The 21,789-nt window shown below is 38.6% G+C and overlaps 1 protein-coding gene across 1 annotated transcript in view; it reads left to right on the top strand.

Moving 5' to 3' along the window:
• The window catches only part of FMN2 (formin 2), a 272,539-nt gene that overhangs the window by 135,764 nt on the left and 114,986 nt on the right, over positions 1 to 21,789 (top strand). The window contains exon 8 of the mRNA XM_037069426.1: positions 7,955 to 8,016. Coding sequence (XP_036925321.1) covers positions 7,955 to 8,016 — 62 coding nt within the window. The remainder of the gene's footprint in view (positions 1 to 7,954; positions 8,017 to 21,789) is intronic.

The following is a 21,789-nucleotide window of genomic DNA, read 5'->3' as shown; positions in this document are numbered from 1 at the left end:
TTCTGCAAAAGATTTGATGGTTGGCTGTCTTGGCTTAAAAGTGGGAGAGGCAAAGGCTGATGAGAAACTAGGGACCCCCTTGTCAGGCCTTTGGACTTTGAGTTCAACATAGCCTTATCTGGGTGCATTATTTATTGGGCAGCCAGGAAAATCTTTATCTTTTGTTCTTGCATCATAGTCATGGAGTTGTTAGATGCCCTGAGACATCCCATTTCTGGGATGACTAGGGTAGCAATGGTCTGTCTGGCAGTGTTCTGGTCCCCAGAGCAGCGAGGAGGGGTTGCTGGTGGTGGAGGCTCTATATTCAACAGTCCTGCAGATGGTAACCTCAGTTGGACAGGCACCTGGTGCTGCCAGTCCCAGACTTCCGGTTGGTTCTCAGTGTTCCCACCGACAGCTGTGGAGTCATCATTTGGGGGCAGCTGAATCAGGTACAACCAGCTTCCAAATGTTGTTGCTGTCATCACCTCTTTTCTCTTTCAGTCTTTACAAATTCTGCTTTGAAAAGAAATCTGTTTGCTGTGTAGTTTTAGTGGAACTCTAGGACGGAGCAGAGCTGGACCGCGTATTTAGTCTGCCGTCTTAACCAAAGAGGCTTCCCATCAAAACACAGGCATCACAGTTGGAATCAAATGGAGCACTTTGAAAGTCAGGTGATGCCATTAGGATTTGGGCTGTCAACAGATAGTCATTCTGCTTGGAGGGTCTTTCCCACCTGCTGATCTCCCGCCCCTCCCATTTGCACACACTCTCCCTTGTGTTCATGTTGCAATTGTTTGTTGATGTCTTTCCCCTCACACGACTGTGAGCTTCCCTAGATAAGAAGGCGTGAGTGCCGTATCTCTAAAGTGTTTGATATTGCATTGACAAAAGAGATAACAAATATCATCAGGTAAACTGATTAGCAACTACTTCCCCCCCAGAAGGTGAAATTTTTTTTATCTCACTGAAGTATCGAGTACAATAGACATTAATTTAAAAGATATTCTTTCTTTTGACTTTAAACTATAATGACAAGCTGCTTTCAATCCCTTGAAGAGATCTCTTAGGAAATTTTCGTTCTTCGTGGCTAAGATATGATGACAAGCCTGGCAGTGTATTAAATGAGAGACATTTCTGATCTCTGTTACTTAAGATGAGTTTCTACTCAAACAAAGATCTTCGCTTCTCAGCAATTTGCAAGGCTAACTTCATCTTAGCTTTTCCTGTGGCTTCTGAATTGCAAGTGGGGTGAAGACGGTTTCTTGAAGCCCTTGCCCTCTTTCTTACCCTGTTGGCGAGCAGAGGGCATGAACTGTAAATATGCGCTGATTTGCACTCATTTTGTATTTAAGCTGCTGCTGACGCCGTTCCCTTCCCATGTACCTTAACCAAAATTGGTGTTGACGATTTCACTGTGGCTGCTTGTTTAGTTTCCCACGTTGCTGTCAGTGCAACCGAAACTGTCATTGTTCTCTCGTTCAAGAATGTTTTCAAACGTAGTTTGTCTAAAGATCTCTCCATCAAGATACTGATTTGGAGAGATGCTAGTGAAATATTTTTCATATGTGAACATTGAAGGTGGGCTTAGTAGTGATAACAATGATGACCCGTATTTCCTGTGTTTGCTATGGGCCTCCTTGTAGGTGTTTGACTTGGATAATTTAATCTCCTGCTAATCCCTGTTGGGTTGGGTGCTCTTCTTCTTAGGTGCATTTTGCAGGTAAGGAAGGTGAGACACACGATATTGATAACAAGCAGTAGAGATGTTTGACCTCCGAGACCACCGTATACCACTGCCTTCCTAGGCTATTTGCCACATGGTGATGTGATATCATGTATTTTTACCTCTGGGTGTTATGTTTTGAACTACAAAGTGAGCTACAGTGAAGTTGGTTGTTCATGAAAGCGTGATCTCAAGGAATGTGTAGTTTGTTTAGTGAAGGTAGTTAATTTTCAGGAATTGACCTCAGCCTATTTGAACCTTTACCATGGAACAAAGATGTTTTTCAAAAGCCTCCTGTGTACTTAGGTTCTTCAAGATGCTGTCAATTAGGCAGGATCATGTAAATGTCTGTATTATCTCATGCCCCAGTGTATCTGTATATCTTATCTCCTGTAATCTCTATCTCAGAGATTGCAAGGCTCATCTGATTCATAGGCAAAAGTCAGCTTTCCCGACTAGTGCATTCCATCTTTCCACTGAATCATGATGCTTCTTCATGTTCTTTGTGGTTTTAGGCCGAACTAGGAAAGCAGGAAGCACCACCCAAATTAACACAGGTAGAGAGCAGTGGAGAACCAGTAGTGGAGATCTGAGGCTCACGGGGCAAAGAGCCATGGCTTAGCGACCTGGCGTGGTGGGCAGATTCTCGGGGGCCCTCCACAGATCCCCACCTCCTGTATTCATGCCTTTCTGTAGTCTCCTCCCCCTATGTGTGGGGTAGGCCTAGTGACTCGAGATGAATAGACTGTCACGGAGGTCACTTCCAAGATTAGGTTACAAAGAGAAGGCGGCCCTGTCTCGCAGGCCCTTTCCACTCACTCTGAGGGAACCCGGTTCCCTTGCGAGCTGCCCTGTGGAAAGACCCACCTGGCAGGAAACTGAGCCAGGCTTTCGGCCGACAGCCGGTGGACAGCTAAGGCTCTCCGTGTGAGGGACTGAATCCTGCCAACAGCCACGTGACCTTGGGAACGGCTCCCCCTGCAGAACCTTCACGTGAAATCTCAGCCCTGGTCCACAAAGGCAGCCAGTTAAGCTGCACCCGGATTTCTGAGCCACAGAAGCTGTGAGATGATATTTGTTTGTTGTTTTAAGCCCCTAAGCTTTAGGGTGATTTGCTCTGCAGACATGGATAACTCACAGTCTTGGTCATAAATGCCACGGGGTCTACCTCTGGGGATCTCTACCTCTAGTTTAGCAAATGACAGCAGAGAGAAGAGAGATTGAGGCAAGAGGCCACGGTGCCCGGGTTGAGTGTTCAGGGCTGATGGAGGGGAGGGGCCCCGAGACTGCTCTGGTCCTGTCCCACTGAGGGAACCCCAGATTCAGAACAAATCAAGATTGGAGTAAGTCGGGCACTAACAGAGAATGTGCTGTGACGTACAATGTTACACTCAACGAGAGTAATCACATCAGACCGAATCACACCAATAAAGTGAACTGCTTTCCTGGCTACTCAAAATATGTGAACCATTTACACATTTGACTGATATTTTGTGAACTTGTGTTTTACATGAGTTTCTTTTAACGCAAGCTCTTCAAGTATGGTCCTGTCCCTTCTGTGTCGTCCTTTCATGGGAACACAGACGCACGATTCTGTTTCTCATGGTGACAGTGAGACGTATGTTATAATGTGGCACTCTAGTCTGTGGGTGATTTCATGTTAGAATAAGAAACGTAACTGATACACCAAGGTTGCGGGTTCAATCCCCAGTCAGGGCACGTGCAAGAATCGACTAATGAATGCATCAGTAAGCGGAACAACAAATTGATGCGTGTGTCTCTCCCTTTCTCTCCCCTTTTCTCTCTCTCTCTCTAAAATCAGTAAAAAATTAAGCAACATGTCCCACATTTCTGGTGTGGAAGAAGGTGGCTGTGGAGAACACTGTAATAGCAAAGGCCAAATGTCCAGGGCATGCAAGGTGGACACGTGCCTGTCACTTGCTTGTGGGCCTGTGTGTACAGGGTCATGTGCGTGGCGCACAGCTGTCTCCTGTGTTGGGCCTCTAACCCCTGGCTGTTTTGAATGCTCTTTATTCAACGCTGTTTATGTAATGCAGTATTTTAAAGTCAACAGAAAATAGATTGGCTTCTTTGAATATTTTAGTTTGAGACATTTTTTAATAGGTTAAATTGAATGTTAAGTAGGCTATATCACTATGGATTTTGTAACAACATGGTTTAATGAAACAGACATTGGGTCTCAGTGAGTGTGTACCAGTAGAGTTCACAAAAAAAAAAAAACTATTTATGGTCGCAAGCTTTGGTGACTGAAGGCAAGTGTATAAATTCTGAGCCTAATTTTAATCTAGTGCATTCTTAGCTCTGCCTCTAGTTTCTAACCAATGTGTTCACAGATACTATATATTTTAAAATTAATTACCTAAATCATTCCAAGGCTTCTTAAATTATTCTTTTTACTATAAAATGGCTTATTCTCTCCATGTGATCAACATATGCTAAAGAAGTTATTATCCCACTTGGTGAAGCCTCAGAGAAGCTCAGTGTCTTCATCAAAGACATACAGCATGTTCATCAAAAAGCCAGAAAAAGTACTATATTCCTCTTCTTCCTTATCACACCCTTGGCATTGTCAAAAAGATTTCGGCTAAAAAATAAAATTGCTGTCTCTTTAATCCTGGCGTGAATATTAACACATGGGTCATTCGCAAGTTTTCAGAGAAATTATAAAAATTATAAAAATCCATGTATTTTAATCCTGGAAAGTTAGAATACTTTACAAATAAGTAAATCATCTTTTTAATGTACATTTAAAAAGTCAGAATTTTCTCTCAACATCTTCATCTTTACAGCCTTCCACATAAAATAGAACAGATACTCCTGGGTTAATTAAAACAGCTTTATGGCCCTGCAGGGGGATGGTTGGGTGGGAATGCGGTGGATCCCAGACAATGGTGGGTGTTCCTGGGTGTCTCAGAGCCAGGAGTAGGAAGTGAGTGTGAAATCTTTGGCTTCTCATCAAAAGTATAATCACATTAGCATGCACTTGAATATTAGAGAATAAAGTAATATGAATGAAAGATTCATTACTGACTTTTGAATTTATTTATGTTCTGCAATCTAAGTCTAATGCTCGGTAGTTTAAACATTAAGTACAAAAGACAGAGTATCATTGAACACCCCATGGCAGTTTCTCAGGCTGTACGCTTAGCTCTGGTAGTTTTCCCCCCAGGGAAAGAGTGCCAACCCTTGCTAGATGCAGTTAGAATTTTTCTCTTTGGTATGTGAGGGCACAAAAACACAAATAGAAAAGAAAGAAACTTTGTGAAGTTTGGGTTAGATAATAAAGCGGATGAAGGAGTATTAACCAACCACCTGCCCGATCCTTTTACTTATTACAGCCTTCAGTCCCCGCACAGATCACAACAGTGCGAATGTTTCCTGCTCTTCCCTTCTCTGCTCTCCTCATAAAGAAACTAAAAACTTGTCCAGTTAAGTAACTTGAGGTAAAGTAACAGCAGATAAAAATGTGAATTTAAACCCAGTTAACTTTGATTCCGTGGTCTAAGTTTCTTCCACTTCTGTAAACTATCTCATGAAAATCGTATTCCCTTTTGAGGAGATAGAGGGAGTTTCTCACCTTGATATTTTAATATTCAGGTGTCCTCTTTAAGTTGAAATACTGAAAACCTGAGATTTATGAATATTTTTTTTCTTGAACCCCTTGCCACATTAAAAAATTTTGCACACATACATATTTCTATAAATCCCTTACCATGGCTATAAGGAGAAATCTGCATTGGGTGGTCTCTACCTATAACCAGTGGTTTGCAGCTTTTCGGGGATGGGTAACTGAGCATATTTACCCCCAGTAGCTCCCATTCCAAAGCACTGGTACTCAAATAACTGTTAACTAGTCTAGTGAGCTAGGAGAGTCACCGAGTTATAAGAAATATCTTATATTTGTTGAGTGCATGAATGCGTGCGTTATATTATTTCCTTGATTTTGGAATTTTAACAGTTAAAACTGTACCACCTACCTAATCACAGATTTTAAAGAAGAGAGGGCCAGGAAGACCCCACTAAAAATTTAGTCACATGAACTTTAGACTGAATCTTAGGTTAAATATCTTCGGTTAATCGAATATTAAGTCTGAATGTTCGTCTGAATCCTGACTTCTGAAATATTAAAATGCGCTTTTTATACTGAGGCAATATAGCACCTCAACACCCTTAACTTTTCCCAAATTACATCTTTAACCTTTACTTCCCATCTATCACTGCATCCATTCATCTGCCAGCATCTAATTCTCCTTATTTCCAGCTACTGAAACATGACTATCTTGTTTTGTCAACACCACTGATTCTCACTGAATTACGTCAGTATCTCTCAAGTGTAAAGCCAACTATAGGAAAATTGTGTGGAGTTGCTTTCTGTTGAGGTTTTCTGTGGATGATTAAAAAACAAGGTTTCAGGCTTAGAAACTTGTGGACTTGCTTAGGGCCATATGTCTATGGTTAGGACTGTACAACATTTATTAAGATATTCTTCAACTATTACTGCCTGAGTTTAAAAGACGAGAAGCCTAAGGAAGATTCACAAGTAAGGTTTCATGTGGGGAAAACTTGTAGGATTAATATTATGTTTTTAAATGATGGATAAAGCCAGAAGACAATTGTATCTTTTATGAGTTTTCATTTGAGTATGAATGATTTTATTGTGTTTCTTTTTCTTGTTCCAAGAATGAAATTGTATGCTAAGTTGCCTACTAGCATTTCTTGTATAGTTTTCCCCATCAATCTCTTGCTGTATCGCCAAAGGAATGCAGAAATACCGGATTATTAGCTAATGAATCTGAAATAAGACCTTTGGGGTCACTGAAATATTTTTTTAAAGGGGCAGACTCTGTTCAAATTCCAAGGGAGTAGTTTCATACAGGAACTTGCTATTGGTTTTAGGCATTTTGTTACATCATTTATAGTCACATGGCTTCCAGTGAAAGTCATTTGTTAATCACTTTTGTTTAATTTTTGAAATATTGTTAAAGTTAGTTGGGCTGTGTTTTTACTCCTTTGAAACGTTAGTTGGTCGTATGTTTGCCTTATGTAGTCTAAAGAGTGAAAAGGTTTGTCTGAGAATCTTAATCAAATTCTTAGATTGATATTTGAGACCTAATTTTTTGGAAATGGAAATAGTGGAATATAATTAGGATAGAAGTATCATATTCTGCTTGCTGTAATATTTGTTGGTGAATCATGGGCTCTGTTCCCAGTTTCAAGCAGAAAAGCTAAATTATCTTGGTTAGCATTCTCACCCATCGTATGCTTTAATTTCCCACTTGTCTTTCTTAATTCTTTCTTGAGATTTTGCCAGATTCAACTAGAAAATGGCTCATGTACTTAAAACTTTGAGAGAAAAGACCATGTAAAATGCCCCAGTTTCCAAAAAAACACACAACCAATTTGTGATTACTCACTTTGTGAGTTTTCTTCCAAAAATCTGTAATCCCACAAGAGCTTCACTGGCTACCTGACACATGTCTGATCATGGCAAATTCACCTCATTTCTAGCTAGCATGTGTATAGGTAACACAGAATGCTTTCACTTTACATCCAAACTGAGCTATAAAACACACTGACTCCAAAATCCAATACAATTCTCAGGCCAAAAAGTGCACTTAAGAACATGCTCCCAGTTTTTGATGATTGATTCTGCTTCTTCCTTGTATAAGCATGAATGGTTGGTATATTAAAAGTGGATTTTAAGAATGCATCTCTGCTAATCTCAATACCACAAGCCAAGAATTATTCTTTTAGTACAGCAATTTAAAAATCACAACAGGAAATGCATCCCTCATTGTGTACTAAGTCCATCAGTTTAATGATTAGAACGAAACTCTGTCGTATGTCTTTAGATAAATAGGCAGATGTGAGCAGTGGACAGGAGAGCAGCGGGGGTGATTTGCCTGATTTTCTGGTATTAAGCACATTTTTCAAATTCAGGCAGTTGGTCCTTGGAAGACACTCCTATTTATCTTTGCCATTTGACTGGGCCACATCCCTGAGATTTTGTATTTGTGGAGCAAATGGCACCTCGGACCCTTTACCTCTGCCTCCCCTGAACGTCCTTAAGCATGGTCTTTGTAGTGGGGCAAGGGCCTGCTGACCACTGGTCATGAACCCTGACTGTTTTACAGGTGGTCATGGCTGCTCAGGACAGCCAGACACTTTTTCACAGCAGGCTTATGCTAACTAACTTATATTTTTTCATCTTCTTTTTTCTCCCCACAGCTGTTGTGAACTTGGACAATTCTGTGGTTGATCTGGAGACTCTGCAAGCTCTCTATGAGAATGTGAGTAATAGAAGGAATTTTAAGTGTGAGTATATAATACATACGCAATACTTGTCACTGTAGGCATCTAGGCTCGTTGCTTTAAGAAGGAAATTTAACTGAGTGTACTGAAGTTATGTAAGTATAGATTTGTTAGAATGTTTTCTAGGATCATATTGGACAAGTGTGTGGTTCATAGTTTTTTTTTTAAGATTTTTAATTTATTTATCTTTTAGAGTGGAAGAGAAGGAGAGAGGAAGAGAAATATCAATGTATGGTTGCCTCTCGTGCGTCCCCTCCTAGGAACTGGCCTGCAACCCAGGCGTGTGTCCTGACTGGGAATCGAACCTCGATCCTTTGGTTCGCAGGCCCACGCTCAATCCACTGAGCTACACCAGTCAGAACGTGGTTCATAATTTTAAAGATTGTAATTCAAAGCATGCTGCACATGAGGTCATTCACATTTCCTCTTTTTAGCTATAATAATAGGGAATACTTCTGTGGAGGTTCATTTGAGTTGAGTGTTGTCCCATGCACTAATGCGTTTAACCTTCCCATGGAAACTGTAGGTGGGTATCCTTATTTTCTTCATTTTCACACAGAAGAAATCTAGGCATGGAGAGGCTGGATGACTTGCTCCAGGTCACCCAGCTGGCGATGTGCCGTAGTTGGGATTCAATTCATTTTTGGCCTCGCTTCTCTGGATTCCCGCAGTTCATTCCACTGAATGGCAGGGTATTCTGGCTTCCTCCTTAAGTGGTAGGCAGGAACAGTGGAAGGCGTCAGAGGAGAATGATAATGGCATGGTGTAGGCCAGGCCTTTGGAAAGGGTGGTCCACACCACCCTTTCCAAAGGGTGGAAAGTGATGTATGAAACAGTTTTAGCTGGGATGTGGCAGGAAATAACATTGATTTACTCCATAAGAAAGCAATTCTCTCTTCAGTGCGTCTGATTATGTCTGTGAGAGTCTTGGGATGGTCCTGTTTTCACTTTCATAGTGTTGCGTTCTTTTTTCATTGTGTTTCTGATCTCACCTGTGCTCCACCTGGTTTTTAAGTTTCTGTGCTCTTTAGGGGCATGGCCTTAGTTGGTCCTTGACTTTTTCTTTGTCAAGTCATAGAGTCCTGGCTTTGGGAGACATATGTAGACAAGATGCAGACTGTCTTCCTGAATGCTCCGTGTGGACAGTGTATTCAACCTGCTTGTCCACCCTTGGCTTTGGTGCTTTTAAATATACGTATATATGGTTTCCCTGTGAGATCAATACCTTGATAAGAGAAAGGATTTCTCACGGTGCATTCTCATGGAACACTGCAGAGAATCTATCAATCAACCTTAGAGTTGCTACCCAGTCAGTGAGTAGCTGTCAGGCTGTCAGACTGAATCATTCATGAAGGCTGAGAGGGAACGTTTGAATGGTTTATTATGTAGTTTTTGCTTCATGATGGAAAACTGGAAAAAATTAAATTATGTATTCAGTATATTAAGAAACCAGTGAAATGGTTATTTAAAACATAATCATTTAGAGATACAAAGAATTCTCATTTCTCTCGAATCTTATACTGACCCTTTCCCAACCGGGAGAGTCATATGGAAGAAATGAGGAAATAATAGGTAAAATCATTTCTTCAGCAGGGCATAGTGATGTATGATGCTGGTGTATATGTAACTATTTTTCTTGTGCATGCATTAGACTGGGGTTGGCAAAAAAGGTTTACAGCTGCAAGTACGCAAAACAGAGTTTATTTTTGTATTATTATTTATTATTGTATTACTTATTTATATTACAACTGTAAGCCTACTTTTTCCCACCCCTGTATAAACATCTATGCTTGTGTTTATATATATACATAATATGTGTGTGTGTATTATATAAATACATATGAAGGTTTTATTTTAATCTGGTGTATTCATGTGCAGAAATGTACACTGAAACAAATGCAGAAATTTAAGGACAACCATATTTATGATGGAACATTAATTTGCAATGATTTAGAGTATTTTATTTGGGAGTTATTAGCCTTTCACAATAAGTTAGCTTCACAAAATATAAATTTCTGATTCTGAACAACTTAGATAGCTACCCAGTACTTGGGTCTTCTTAGCCTCATGCTCCGTGAAAATAGACAAGTGGCATTGCTGAGTCATATGGTAAATCTAATTTTAGCTTTTTAAACTCTCCATACAGTTTTCCACAGTGGCTGCACCAGAAGTACACACGGGTTCCCCTTTCTCCACATCCTCACCAACACATGTTATTTGTTGACTTTTTGATGATAGTCATATTCAGACTGGTATAAAATAGACTGCTATACATATATATGGATATATATTAACCTCATAACAACCACAAAGCAAACATAAAGAGAAAGGAACCTAAACACAAAAGAAAACCAGCAAATCAAAAGTGGTCAAGAGAAGAAAACAACCGAAAAATTAAGAAAATGGCAATAAGAATATACTGATCAATAATAAATTTGAATGTAGACAGACTAGATGTTCCAATCAAAAGACATAAGGTAGCAGAACGAATTTTGTAAAAAGACCCATTTATGCTATTTATGAGAGACTCACTTCACATTGAAAGAAAGACACAACAGAAATAAAAGGGGTGGGAAAAGATATATATATATATATTCCATGAAAATGGAAGTGAAAAGAAAGCTGGGGTAGCAATGCTCCTATCAGACAAACTAGACTTTAAAACATAGAATGTAAAAAGTGACAAAGAAGACATTATAGAATGATGAAGAGGTCCATCCAAGAAGAGGATATAACAATTACAAATACCAACATACCCAATTTAGGAGTATTCACTTATATAAAGCAAATATTAATGCATATAGATTCAGGTATTAACAGCAGTACAGTAATAGTAGGGTACCACCTCCACTGAAAATCATCCACACAGAAAATTAGTATGGAAAGATAGCCTTAAATGCCACATTAAACCAGATCAACTTAATAGACATTTTAAGAACATATCATTCCCAAAATGCAAGGTACACATTTTTCTCAAGTACACTTTGTTTTTGATGTCACATTTTGTATCTTTTTGGTTTGTGTATCCCCTGTCTGTTTATTCTATAGTACTTATAGTTAAGTTTGCTATTGTTATATTTTAACCTCCATCCATATAAGCTTTTTAAGTGATTGATTCAGTGTGTTTATTATATATTTGCCCTTACCAGTGAGCTTCCCCCCCCACCTATATTTTCTTATTTCTGGTCATAGCCTTTTCAATTCTTTATAAAGAAGACCCTTTAAAATTTTTGTAAACCATTTAGTGATGGTAAATTCCTTTAGTTTTTGCTTGTTTAAGAAACTCTTTTATCTCTCCTTCAGTTCCAAATGACAGCCTTTCCAGATATAGTATTATAGGGTGTAGGCTACTTTCTTTTGGCACTTTAAATGTTTCCTGTCACTCCTTTCTGGCCTATAAAGTTGCTGCTGAGAAATCAGGTGATAGCCTTAAAGGGTTGTCCTTGTATGTGACTTGCTGTTTCCTTCTTGTTGCCTTCAAGATTATCTTTTTATCCTTAACTTTGGCCATTTTAATGAAAATATGTCTGGGTGTGGGCCCCTTTGGGTTTATTTTCTTTGGAACTCTGTGCTTTTTGTACCTGGATGTCTGTTTTCTTTCCCAGACTAGGAAAATTTTTAGCTATTTCTTCAGATATGCTTTTTAGCTCTTTCTCTCTCTCTTCTACTTCTGGAATCTGTACAATGCACATATTAAGAGTGCTTGATGTTGTCACAGAGGTCCCTTATACAGCCCTGATTTCTAAAGCTTTCTTTCTTTTTTTTTTTTGCTGTCCCGACTATGTGATTTTCACTATTTTTACTTTCAGGTCATTAATTTATTCTTCTGTATTAATTGATCCACTGCTGATTTCTTCTTCTTTTTTTTTAAAGATTTTATTTATTTATCTTTAGAGAGGAAAGGAAGGAGAGAAGGAGAGAAATATCAATGTATGGTTGCCTCTGGTGAGTCCCCTGCTGGGAACTGGCCTGCAACCTAGGCCTGTGCTCTGACTGTGAATCAAATTCTACTCTCAAGTTTGTTGAGAATCCCTATGACCATTTCTTTGAATTCTTTATCAGGCATATTGTTTATCTCCATTTCATTAGAGTTTTTGCAGAGTTTTTTCTTGTTGTCATTTGGAATATGTTCTTCTGTTTCCCCATTTTATTTGACTGTCTGTTTTTGTTCTTATGATTTGGATGAATTAGCTCTCTCTCCCCATTTAGAAAAAGTAACCTCTGCAGACTGTGTGATGAATAGTTTGGGCAGACCAGTTGTAGTCAGGGTGGGTATGTGTGTAGCCTGGGTAGCAGCCCAGCCAGGATGAGTGAGTTTCCTGTGTGCCCTTCTGATCTGGGTGGGGCTGCCTGATGTGGCTTGCCCTGTTTCTTAATTGTTGCAGGGGCTGAATCTGGGCAAGGCTGTGCTCAGTGCAGGTGTTAATAGCTCCCTACTAGTTCTGTACTTTCTCAACCTTGGGGTAGCCCTGTGAATTTTAGATTTCTTTTTTTTATTTTGTAAAAAAAAAAGCAAGTGGGATTTGAGTAGAGGTGGCAGTGAATCTGTAGATCGTTTTGGGTAGTATCAATATCCCAACAATATCAAATACACAAAATGTCCTATTTCTTTGTGTCATCTTTAATTTTTTATCAATATTTTATAGTTTTTAGTAGAGAAGTCTTTCACTTCCTTAATTAAGCTGACACCTAAGTATTTTTTATGTTACTATAAACGGGATTGTCCTCAAACTTCCCTGAATGAATTTATTAGTTCTAGCAGTTTTTTGTATAATTGTTAGGGGTTTTTTTTTCTATGTATAAAATCATATTATCATAAAACAGAGACAATTTTACTTTTTCTTTTTCTGATTTGTGTCCCTTCTCTCCCCTATCCTCCCTTTTCTTCCTAATAATATGTCCAGTACTGTAATGGACAGAAGTGTTAAGAGTGGCGTCATTACCTTGTTCCTGATTTTAGTGTAAAAGCTTTCAGTGTTTCACCATTGAGTGTATTTGCTGTGGACTTGTCATGTATGGCCTTTGTTATATTGACTAATTTCCCTCTGTTGCTAGTTTATTGAGAGTTTTTATCATGAAGGGGCATTGAATTTTATCAAGTGGTTGTGATGACACATGATTTTATCCTTCATTTTGTTAATGAGATGCATCACATTAATTGATTTTTATATATTGATCTATCCTTGTACCCCAGATTTAAATCCATTTGAATTCAGTGTGCTAGTATTCTGTTGAAGATTTTGACATCTAATGCTTATCAGGAATATTGGCCTGTAGGTTTCCTTCCTTGTAGTATCTTTGTCTGGCTTTCGTATTAGGGTAATGCTGGCCTCATAAAATGTGTTTGGAAGTACTTCTTCCTCTTCAGGTTCTTGGAAGAATTTGAGAAGGATTGGCGTTAATTCTGTTTTAAATGTTTGGTAGAATTTGCCAGTAAGGCCATCTGGTCCTGGCTTTTTATTTGTTGGGAGGTTTTTGATGACTCATTCATTCTTCTTAGTCATTACAGGTATGTTCAGATTTTTTTCTTTTTGATTTAGTCTTAGTAGGTTACATGTTACTAAGAATTTATCCTTTTTTATAAGTTATGCATTTTGTTGGCTTATAATTTTTTGTCATTGTCTCTTACAATCTTCTTTATTTTGTGGCATTAGTTATGTCTCTTTCATTTCTGATTGTATTTATTTGTACATTTTCTCTTCATTATTCTAAGGGTTATCAATTTTATTTTTAAAAACAAACTTTTAGTTTTATTGATTTTTTCCTTTTGTTTTTCTATTCTATTTTATTTATTTCTGTTCTAATTTTTGTTACTGTGCTTCTGTTTGCTAACTTCTGATTTTTCTTTGACCCATCGGTTATTCAAAAGTGTGTTGCTTAATTCCCACCTATTTGTGAAATTTTCAGTTCACCTTTAGCTATTGATTTCTAGTTTCATGTAATTTCATTGACAGAGATACCTGGTAGGATTTTATTTTTTTTCAATTTGTAAAAACTTAATTTGTGAACCCTAACATGTGACCTATCCTGGAGAATATTTTGCATGTGCTTGAGACAAATATTTACTTTATTGTTGTTGGGTTGAAGATTCTGTATTTGTTTGTTTAGTCCATTTGATTTACAGTGTCAATCATGTCCATGGTTTCTTTCTTTGTTGATTTTATGTCTGCTCAATCAATTTATTATTAAAAATGGGCTGTAGAAGTCTCCTACTGTTATGTGCTGCATAATGGCATTTTGGTAAACACCTGAGCTCATACTACAGTGGTCGTCCCATAAGATTCTAATGGAGCTGAAAAATTTCTGTCACTTAGTGATGTCATAACTTTGTAGCACAGCACATTGTCCCATGTTTGTGGCGATGCTTGTGTAAACAAACCTATTGCACTGCCAATTGTGCAGTCCAGTGCACTTGATAGTGATAATCAATGTCTACGTTGATGATTTGTGTATTTACTATATTTTCATTGTTCTCATAGAGTGTACGCTTTCTGATTTAAAAAAAAATGCTGTAGAACAGCACATTGTGTTATCCCAACAGCAGCCTCAAGCATCTTGTGTTCACCGTGTCTCTTGGTTGCATTGTTTTTCTTGTGCTAGACTTAGTAACATGCTGCACGGGCCTTTGTAGTCCAGGAGCAACAGGCTGGATCATACACACTGTCTAGGTGTGTGGTAAGCTGTACCATCCAGGTTTGTGTAAGGGCACTCAGTAATTGCACAATGAGAAAACCACCTAATGATGCATTTCTCAGAACATATCCCTACCATTTTCTTGGCACATGACTGTGTTGCATTTCTGTCTTCCTTTCCCTGCAGAGTTGTCAGTGTTTGCTTTATATATTTAGGTGCTCTGATATTGAGTGTACATGTTTTCTCTTACTAATGAATCCACTTTTATCATTATCTGATGACCTTCTTTGTCTCTTACCGATAGTTTTGGACTTAAAGTCTGTTTTGTCTGATCCAGTTGTAACTGCCTCTGCACTCTTGGTTACTGTTCGCAGGGAACCGAATGCCTTTTTGCATTCACTTACTTTCAGTCCACGTCTATCTTTACAACTAAAGGCTGGCCTCTTGTACACAGCATACAAATAAATCTTGCTGTTGTTGTTTTAAGGCCATTTAGCCACTCCATGCCTTTGGATTGGTGAGTTTGTCATTTACTTAAAGTAATTTATAGGTAGGAAAGTATTTATTGCCATTCATAAAACTCTTTTCTGTCTGTCTTGTAGTTTTATCTTTTTCTCTCTGTCTCTTTTGATGTTTCATTGTTTGTTTCTTAGGGGGTTGTGGAAGGTATTCATATACTATCATTCTTTTCTCATTTTCTTTTGTGTATCATTAATTATTGTATTTTGTATTTCTAATGCTTTGACTTTTATACGAGAATGAAAGGTAATTTTCCTACCTCTGTTTCTGTGCTGCAATATTCTCTATTTGCTTAGGTATTTGTCTTTACCAGTGAGTTTTATACTTTTTCATGTGATATGTTATTGTTTGGTATCTTTTCATTAGAAGTTGAAATACCTTTAGTATTTCTGTAAGACATTTCAAGTGATGAGAAACTCACTCAGCTTTTGTCTCTCTAGGGAAGTTTTTATTGCTCCTTTATTTTTGAAGGACAGTTTTGTTGATTATAGTTTTTGCTCTGAGTTAAACTTGAACAGTTAAAAGCTCTCAGAGTTATCATATATGCTTAATTAAATGGTGATTATCAGATGGGGAGGCATTTTCAACTGAATGCTTTCTTCATTAAATTATTAATGTAGTGACCACAGTAGTATAATATAGTTTAGAGAGTGTTACCATTGGTGCAGTTCAAATAAACTCAGACTTTTAGAAAGACGTGTATTATATAATGCCAAGGAAAGTATCTGTTATACACTTATAACTTAATATTGTTGCTGTTTTACTTTTTACAAAATTATTGAGTATATAGCTCTTTTATGTGTATTTTCCCACCTATAGTTCTTAGCATAAGAATTATTACATGAAAATGTCATCCAAGTATAGTAGGTCACTTAATATAATAATTGTATATGAACCATTGTTATAATAATTCATTATAATTTAAAGTCCTTACACAGCATTTTCTAGAACAGACCCATTTACATATTTTAAACTATTCTGTGCTACACAAGAGAAAAATCTATTTGAGGAAAATGGCGATTACCCAATGTGATGGGCAATAACAGAATTTTTTCATGTTATTTAAAAGATGGCATTTTCAGTATGAATTGCAGGAATGAGGACACAACTCCATGTGGACACCTCACAGATGACATCCTGCCTGAGGTATTTGAGGAACAGCAGGGGGGCCCAAAGGAAACGGTGCAAGGGGGGACATGTAATCGCACATCTATGGAAGGGACCAGCCCTGCTGGAGCCTTTAAGCATTTGTAAGATTTTGACCAACTCTGAGTAAAATGGGAAGTTAACACAGGGCTTGGATCAGAGGATTCATGTTTTAGAAGGAAAGCTTTGACCACTGAAGACTAGATCATGGACAGGCAAGGTGGACCGTCAGAGATGGCTGGGAGTGAGAAATGACAATGGCTTGGGCCATAGTAGAAGCAGTGGAGCTGGAGAGAGGATTCGGGGAAATAGTTTGTATAATAGGTCAGTAGAATTTGCAAATTGTTTGCCTATGCACTGTGAGAAAACAATTGAGGGTGATCCCTTTGGCCAGAGCAATGGGAACAGCAGGGCACCATTAACTGGTATGTGGAAGTGATGGGAAAAATCGGCCTTGGTCAAGTTCGGTTCAAGGTATTCACTCATTCAATCACTGTGTGGAAATAGGAGCTTCGTAGGCTCAAGGAAGAAAGTGAGATGTGGTTCTCCAAGTGTTATTAGGAGGCTCTGGTTTATCTGGTTCCAGTTGGGGGACAGGAACTACAGAATAATGTAGACAGGGAGGTCTATTACAATGAGTGACTTCTCTGTGACGGAAGGTGCAAGGATGTGAAGATAGCTAACTGGTACCCCAAGGCTGAGGGACACTAAGGGAGGAAGGATAAACTTGGAAGAGGGCTGCTAAGGGAAAGAGTCCCTAAGGCCGCTCTGCCGCTCTTCCTGGAGAAGGTGTGGCTGCAGCCCACTGGCTTGCCAGGGCCACAGCCCGTGTCCAGTCCTTTAGTAGCAGAAAACAAACTTCTGGGCAGCAGGTGTGCCACAGCCTGCGGGGCTCACGGTGCTGCATGGAGTGTGAAGCCCACCGTACAGAGTGACCATGTGGACAGTGACCAGAAAACAAGCCACAGATGAGCCATGACTGGTGCAGGTGTAGAGCCCACAGTGTCCATGTAAGGAATGTAGAAGTCACTGGGCCTAGGCTAGGACTTCAAGGCTGCCGTGAGGTTCTGCACACTCTGGGGGTACTACTATGGCTGTGGCTGGGACAGAGGACCCACAGATGTCCTCACACAGCCACACTTCTGAGCAACTGTAGCAGGAGGAAGAAGAGGCAAATTATTGCACACCACAATCAGGGTGCAGAGCCCCCTTGCTCTTTCAGTGTCCCTCCAGCACCTCCTACTGGCAGAACCTTCCATTGCATTCCCTGTAAAGGAAGAAATTCAAGAGCCCGTCCATTCCTACTTCCCAGAGGGTTCAGTGGGGTAAATTGGGTGCTGAGAGTCAGTAACTAGCTCAGACCATAAGGAAGGTAGAGGAGTGGGGAGGTTTGCTTTTATTTGGCATGGAATTCATGGGCAACTTGTCACCCCGTATCATGGGAGTCTTGCTCCTGTGAAGGTATCTCCAGAAGGAAAAGGTGACATGTACGTGCTTGGACTTGGCTTGATTTCTCCTTGGAAATGTTTCAAACTTTATTGTGTTGGCATAACTATAGTTACTAATTGCAGGCCTGAAGTGGTGTTTGAAAGGTATAGGAGTGGAATCCTAATTTTGCCTTCCTCGTTTCATAACGGTATTTGAGGGAACGTGTAAATTGTATCTAGAAAATTTTATCTAGAAAAAGTAAACTGGAGTTTAATGTTCAAACTCAGGTCTTTGTTATGAATATATGAGGAATGATCTATTTAGCATTCCACCACTTCTCCTTCAGGACAAACAACACAACTAACCTGAAACCTTTCCCATAAATGCGTGCTTTCTTTTTTTGCCAGATGCTTAAATATCATTGGCCTGTTTTAAAGTAGTTGTATTTGATCTCTGTGAAACAGATGGAAGTATTTGTTATACAGACCTTATTTAGAATATAATCTTTTTTTTTTCTCCCCTAATTGCATATGTTTGGCAGGGAGCTTTCTCTTCTAGATGTGAATGAATTTTGGGCAGTCTCCAAATCTAAACACACCCTAATTTCAAAACGCGCAATCCTCAGGGCCTAATTCCTGTTTACTGAGGAATCAAAAGCTAGTGAAACTACATAGTTACTAAGTACAGTACAAACTTCTAAGTTTTCAAAACCCCAAACGTTATAGTTTCTTCAAGGTTGTGGACTACTATTGAGTTCAGATAGTAGAGGCTCTTTATAAGTAGTATATAACATATGCAATAGTTGATTAAATAGATCTTTTGCTTCTGATTTTTAATATATAGATACTCTTTACACAGGGCACAGTGAGTTTGTAAGTGGGTGGGAGGTGATGGGCTGGGGAATGGGGGGGTAGTTGAGGTCAATTCCTATTTTTTTTTAGTGTGATGAATGATTAACATCAAGTCAAAAATATGTCTGTAAAAATAACCATGTATAACAATTAGTTGAGTTGTGTTTTTCAGATAATAGTTCAATTCTTCCCTTATTTTTATATTCAATAAACAAAAATATCTTAAATATTAAAATAAAACTAAACCCTGGAAGGGAATCCTATTAGAAATTCAGTTGAAGAAAAAATTTTTTTTTAAAGGATTGTAAGGGGGGAAAAAATTCTACACCCCTTTGGAATTAAACAGCTCTAATCCAATTAGAAAAAGGGAAAAAAAACCAGGTAGGGTTGAAAGAATGAGAGGTTTAAATTTACACCTCTCAGCATTGGATTTCACAGGCACCCTTTATAGTTTTAGTAACCTTTACTTAGCATGTAGTTGAGGTACCATAAACTTTAATCCGGGAGAAAGATAGGACTCATGTCACACGATAGCACCCTCACAAGTGCGTACCGTATTACATTAAGGAAAATGAATTGGATTAACCATCTGTGTTCCCATAACTTCCTAGAGGTATTTCATTGATTCGGATTTTAAGCAGCATTTAGTGATTAGCTTCTTCGAGCAAATGTGAGAAGAGTATTGACTTTTCTCCACGTAGCTGTTTTAAAAGGATCACACTTCCTGTCTCATTGTTTTATTGAATTGGTCCGTGGAATCCCTGCAAATAAGCTTATTTTCAACTCTAAATGTGCTTAAGGTGAATTTCAGAATTAAAAATGAAAAGCTTTAGATCTTGAATCACTTACAGATTGACTCCATGGCCTTAATGAAAACCAGAAATTATATTTCTTTCTTGTACATCTAGGATGTGATGCTGCCTGCCAAGTCATAAAACCACTGACTGATTCTCACAGCTCTGCTCCTTTTAGATAAACCAGCTATCTTCAGTGCATTCCTGAAAAATGAAAGTTAAAAGGATTAACACTGTTGCAGTGGAAATAGGAGGAAATACATACCACATGATTGTTCATATACATTTTTCATCTTGTTTTGATATGAGATGGTAATTTGGTGATATTCAAAAGGTCGACTTATTGGAGAACCGTTCATGTTTCTATGTTCCCCATTGGCTTGTGCAGTTGAAGGCTATTTCCTGTGGGCAGGTAGGTTCTGTGAGCACTTGTTTTTCACATTTGTTTTTCGTTTTGCATGGTCTGGCCGTGCGAAACTATGGACTCTCCGCTACGCCATCTTGCAGCAAGCTCTCAGCTGTTTGCCCTCCGGCCACCTGGCCTCTCTGTTTCTCCAAATCTCCTAGATCCCACCCCTGGAACAGGAGCACTGACAAAAGCTGTTCTTTCAGACAGGAAATTTCTACTTACCATCTCCTCCTCGTAAACATTACCGAACCTCTAGTTCTCATTCCCTCCTTCCTTAGGAATTCTTCTCTGGCCTGAATTCTCCTGTTACAGATGCTTAAAGACCTTACCTTTAGAGCATTCAGCCGAGATATTCCATGCATACACGCTGTTCTTTATTCTTGTCTTTTCCAGTAATACAAAAGTTCTTTTTTTCCTTAGTGTTGTATTGCCTTGGGATGTAGTAAGCAGCACAAAAAATATTTACCAAATGAATGCAAACAGTTATTTATGGTATATAACACTAGCCTGGACAAATTCTCTTGAGTAGAATACCTTTTAAAATATCAGGGTTTTGATAATTATTTTTTTTATTTATTGGGGTGACATTGGTTAATAAAATTATAGAGGTTTCAGACATACAGCTCTATAATACATCATCCATACACTGTACTGTGTGTTCACCACCGAGAGTCAAGTCTCCTTCCATCACCATCACTTTAATGATGGCATGTGTTTTGAGGACAAAAGAGTAACTGTGATCCGATGTTTCACAAAGTTAAATCTGAGGACCAGTTGTTACTTTTACATTTGAACTAAGGACTCAGGCTTTCCTATCATTGTGTCAGAAAGCCAAGTGTCTGACTGTACATTCCAGAATCCGTTACCCTGAGCTGAGTGCAGTCGTTGAGCAGCTTGAGTTAACTTTTCCCCAGCATGTACCTATTTGCAAATTGAGATTACTTACTGTCTTTCTTATCTGCGGAGGAAGGAGACTCAGAGGGAGAATGTATTGAAAACTCTTCAGCGCCTCTTCCTGCTCCTGACCCCTTGCCCCCAGCCAGCCATTCGTCTTGTTTTAAATTGCTTGATCCAATACAGAAATGAACCCCTGAAATGTATTATGTCATTTAACATTGCAGCATTTGCTTTTTAGGCTCTTTAGACTCCCTTTGTTACTGCCTAACCTTTCCTTTTGGAGTCTCCTTACTAAGTGAGCTGTCTGCATTTGGATGAGACATCCTGAAGGTGTGCCCGTCAGACCAGGCCATGAATTTTCAGTCCTGTGCATCCAGTGCTTCCTTATTCTAACAGATACTTACGAGGTTTTCTTTACCATCCTGAAAAGAAATTGATGGGTAATTCAATCTACATATATAACTTAAATCATATAGTGTCTGCAGCATAGTATAAAGTTGAAATCACAAAGTGATATATAATATTATATTATCCATTTAGTTATGTAAATGCTTAGAAATGATTGAGCCAGAAGATACAATGAAGCAGACACTTGTCCTTTTATTATAATCACCTTGAGATGCACTACAGTAGCTAAAAGTGGCTTAATAGAATTTTCCAAAATACCAAACACTTGCTAAAGTTGATATATGTTTTTTTAAAGATATGTCTGGTGACTCCATTTCTGGAAATCCCATGTGTATTAAGATATAGTATTTAATATTTAACTAAATAGTAAAAATAATGTATAAAATTATAGTCTATATTAATACCTCGAGAAATACTTCATGCTTATGTTTTCTTTTCCAACTTATGTTTTTGTACATAGTACACATCTAGACAATGCACTGGTTCCCACCCCCTGCTCCCAGAAGGAGAAAATACTTTTGTTGGGCAGCTAAAAGATGCATACATAATTAATTATTATGTAAGAATTCAAGTGCTAACTTTTAACTAAATAATAGTCAAACACAAAATAGAAGGGCCTTTAAATCCCATCCATGAAGACCATGAAGACCATGGTCTGAGGTGTTC

The sequence above is a fragment of the Sturnira hondurensis genome, unplaced genomic scaffold (assembly GCF_014824575.4).
Source record: "Sturnira hondurensis isolate 20B ecotype Veracruz unplaced genomic scaffold, ASM1482457v3 Scaffold0018525, whole genome shotgun sequence".
NCBI lineage: Eukaryota > Metazoa > Chordata > Mammalia > Chiroptera > Phyllostomidae > Sturnira > Sturnira hondurensis.
The sequence above is the reverse complement of the archived record's forward strand: the minus strand, read 5'-3'. Positions and strand labels throughout refer to the sequence as shown.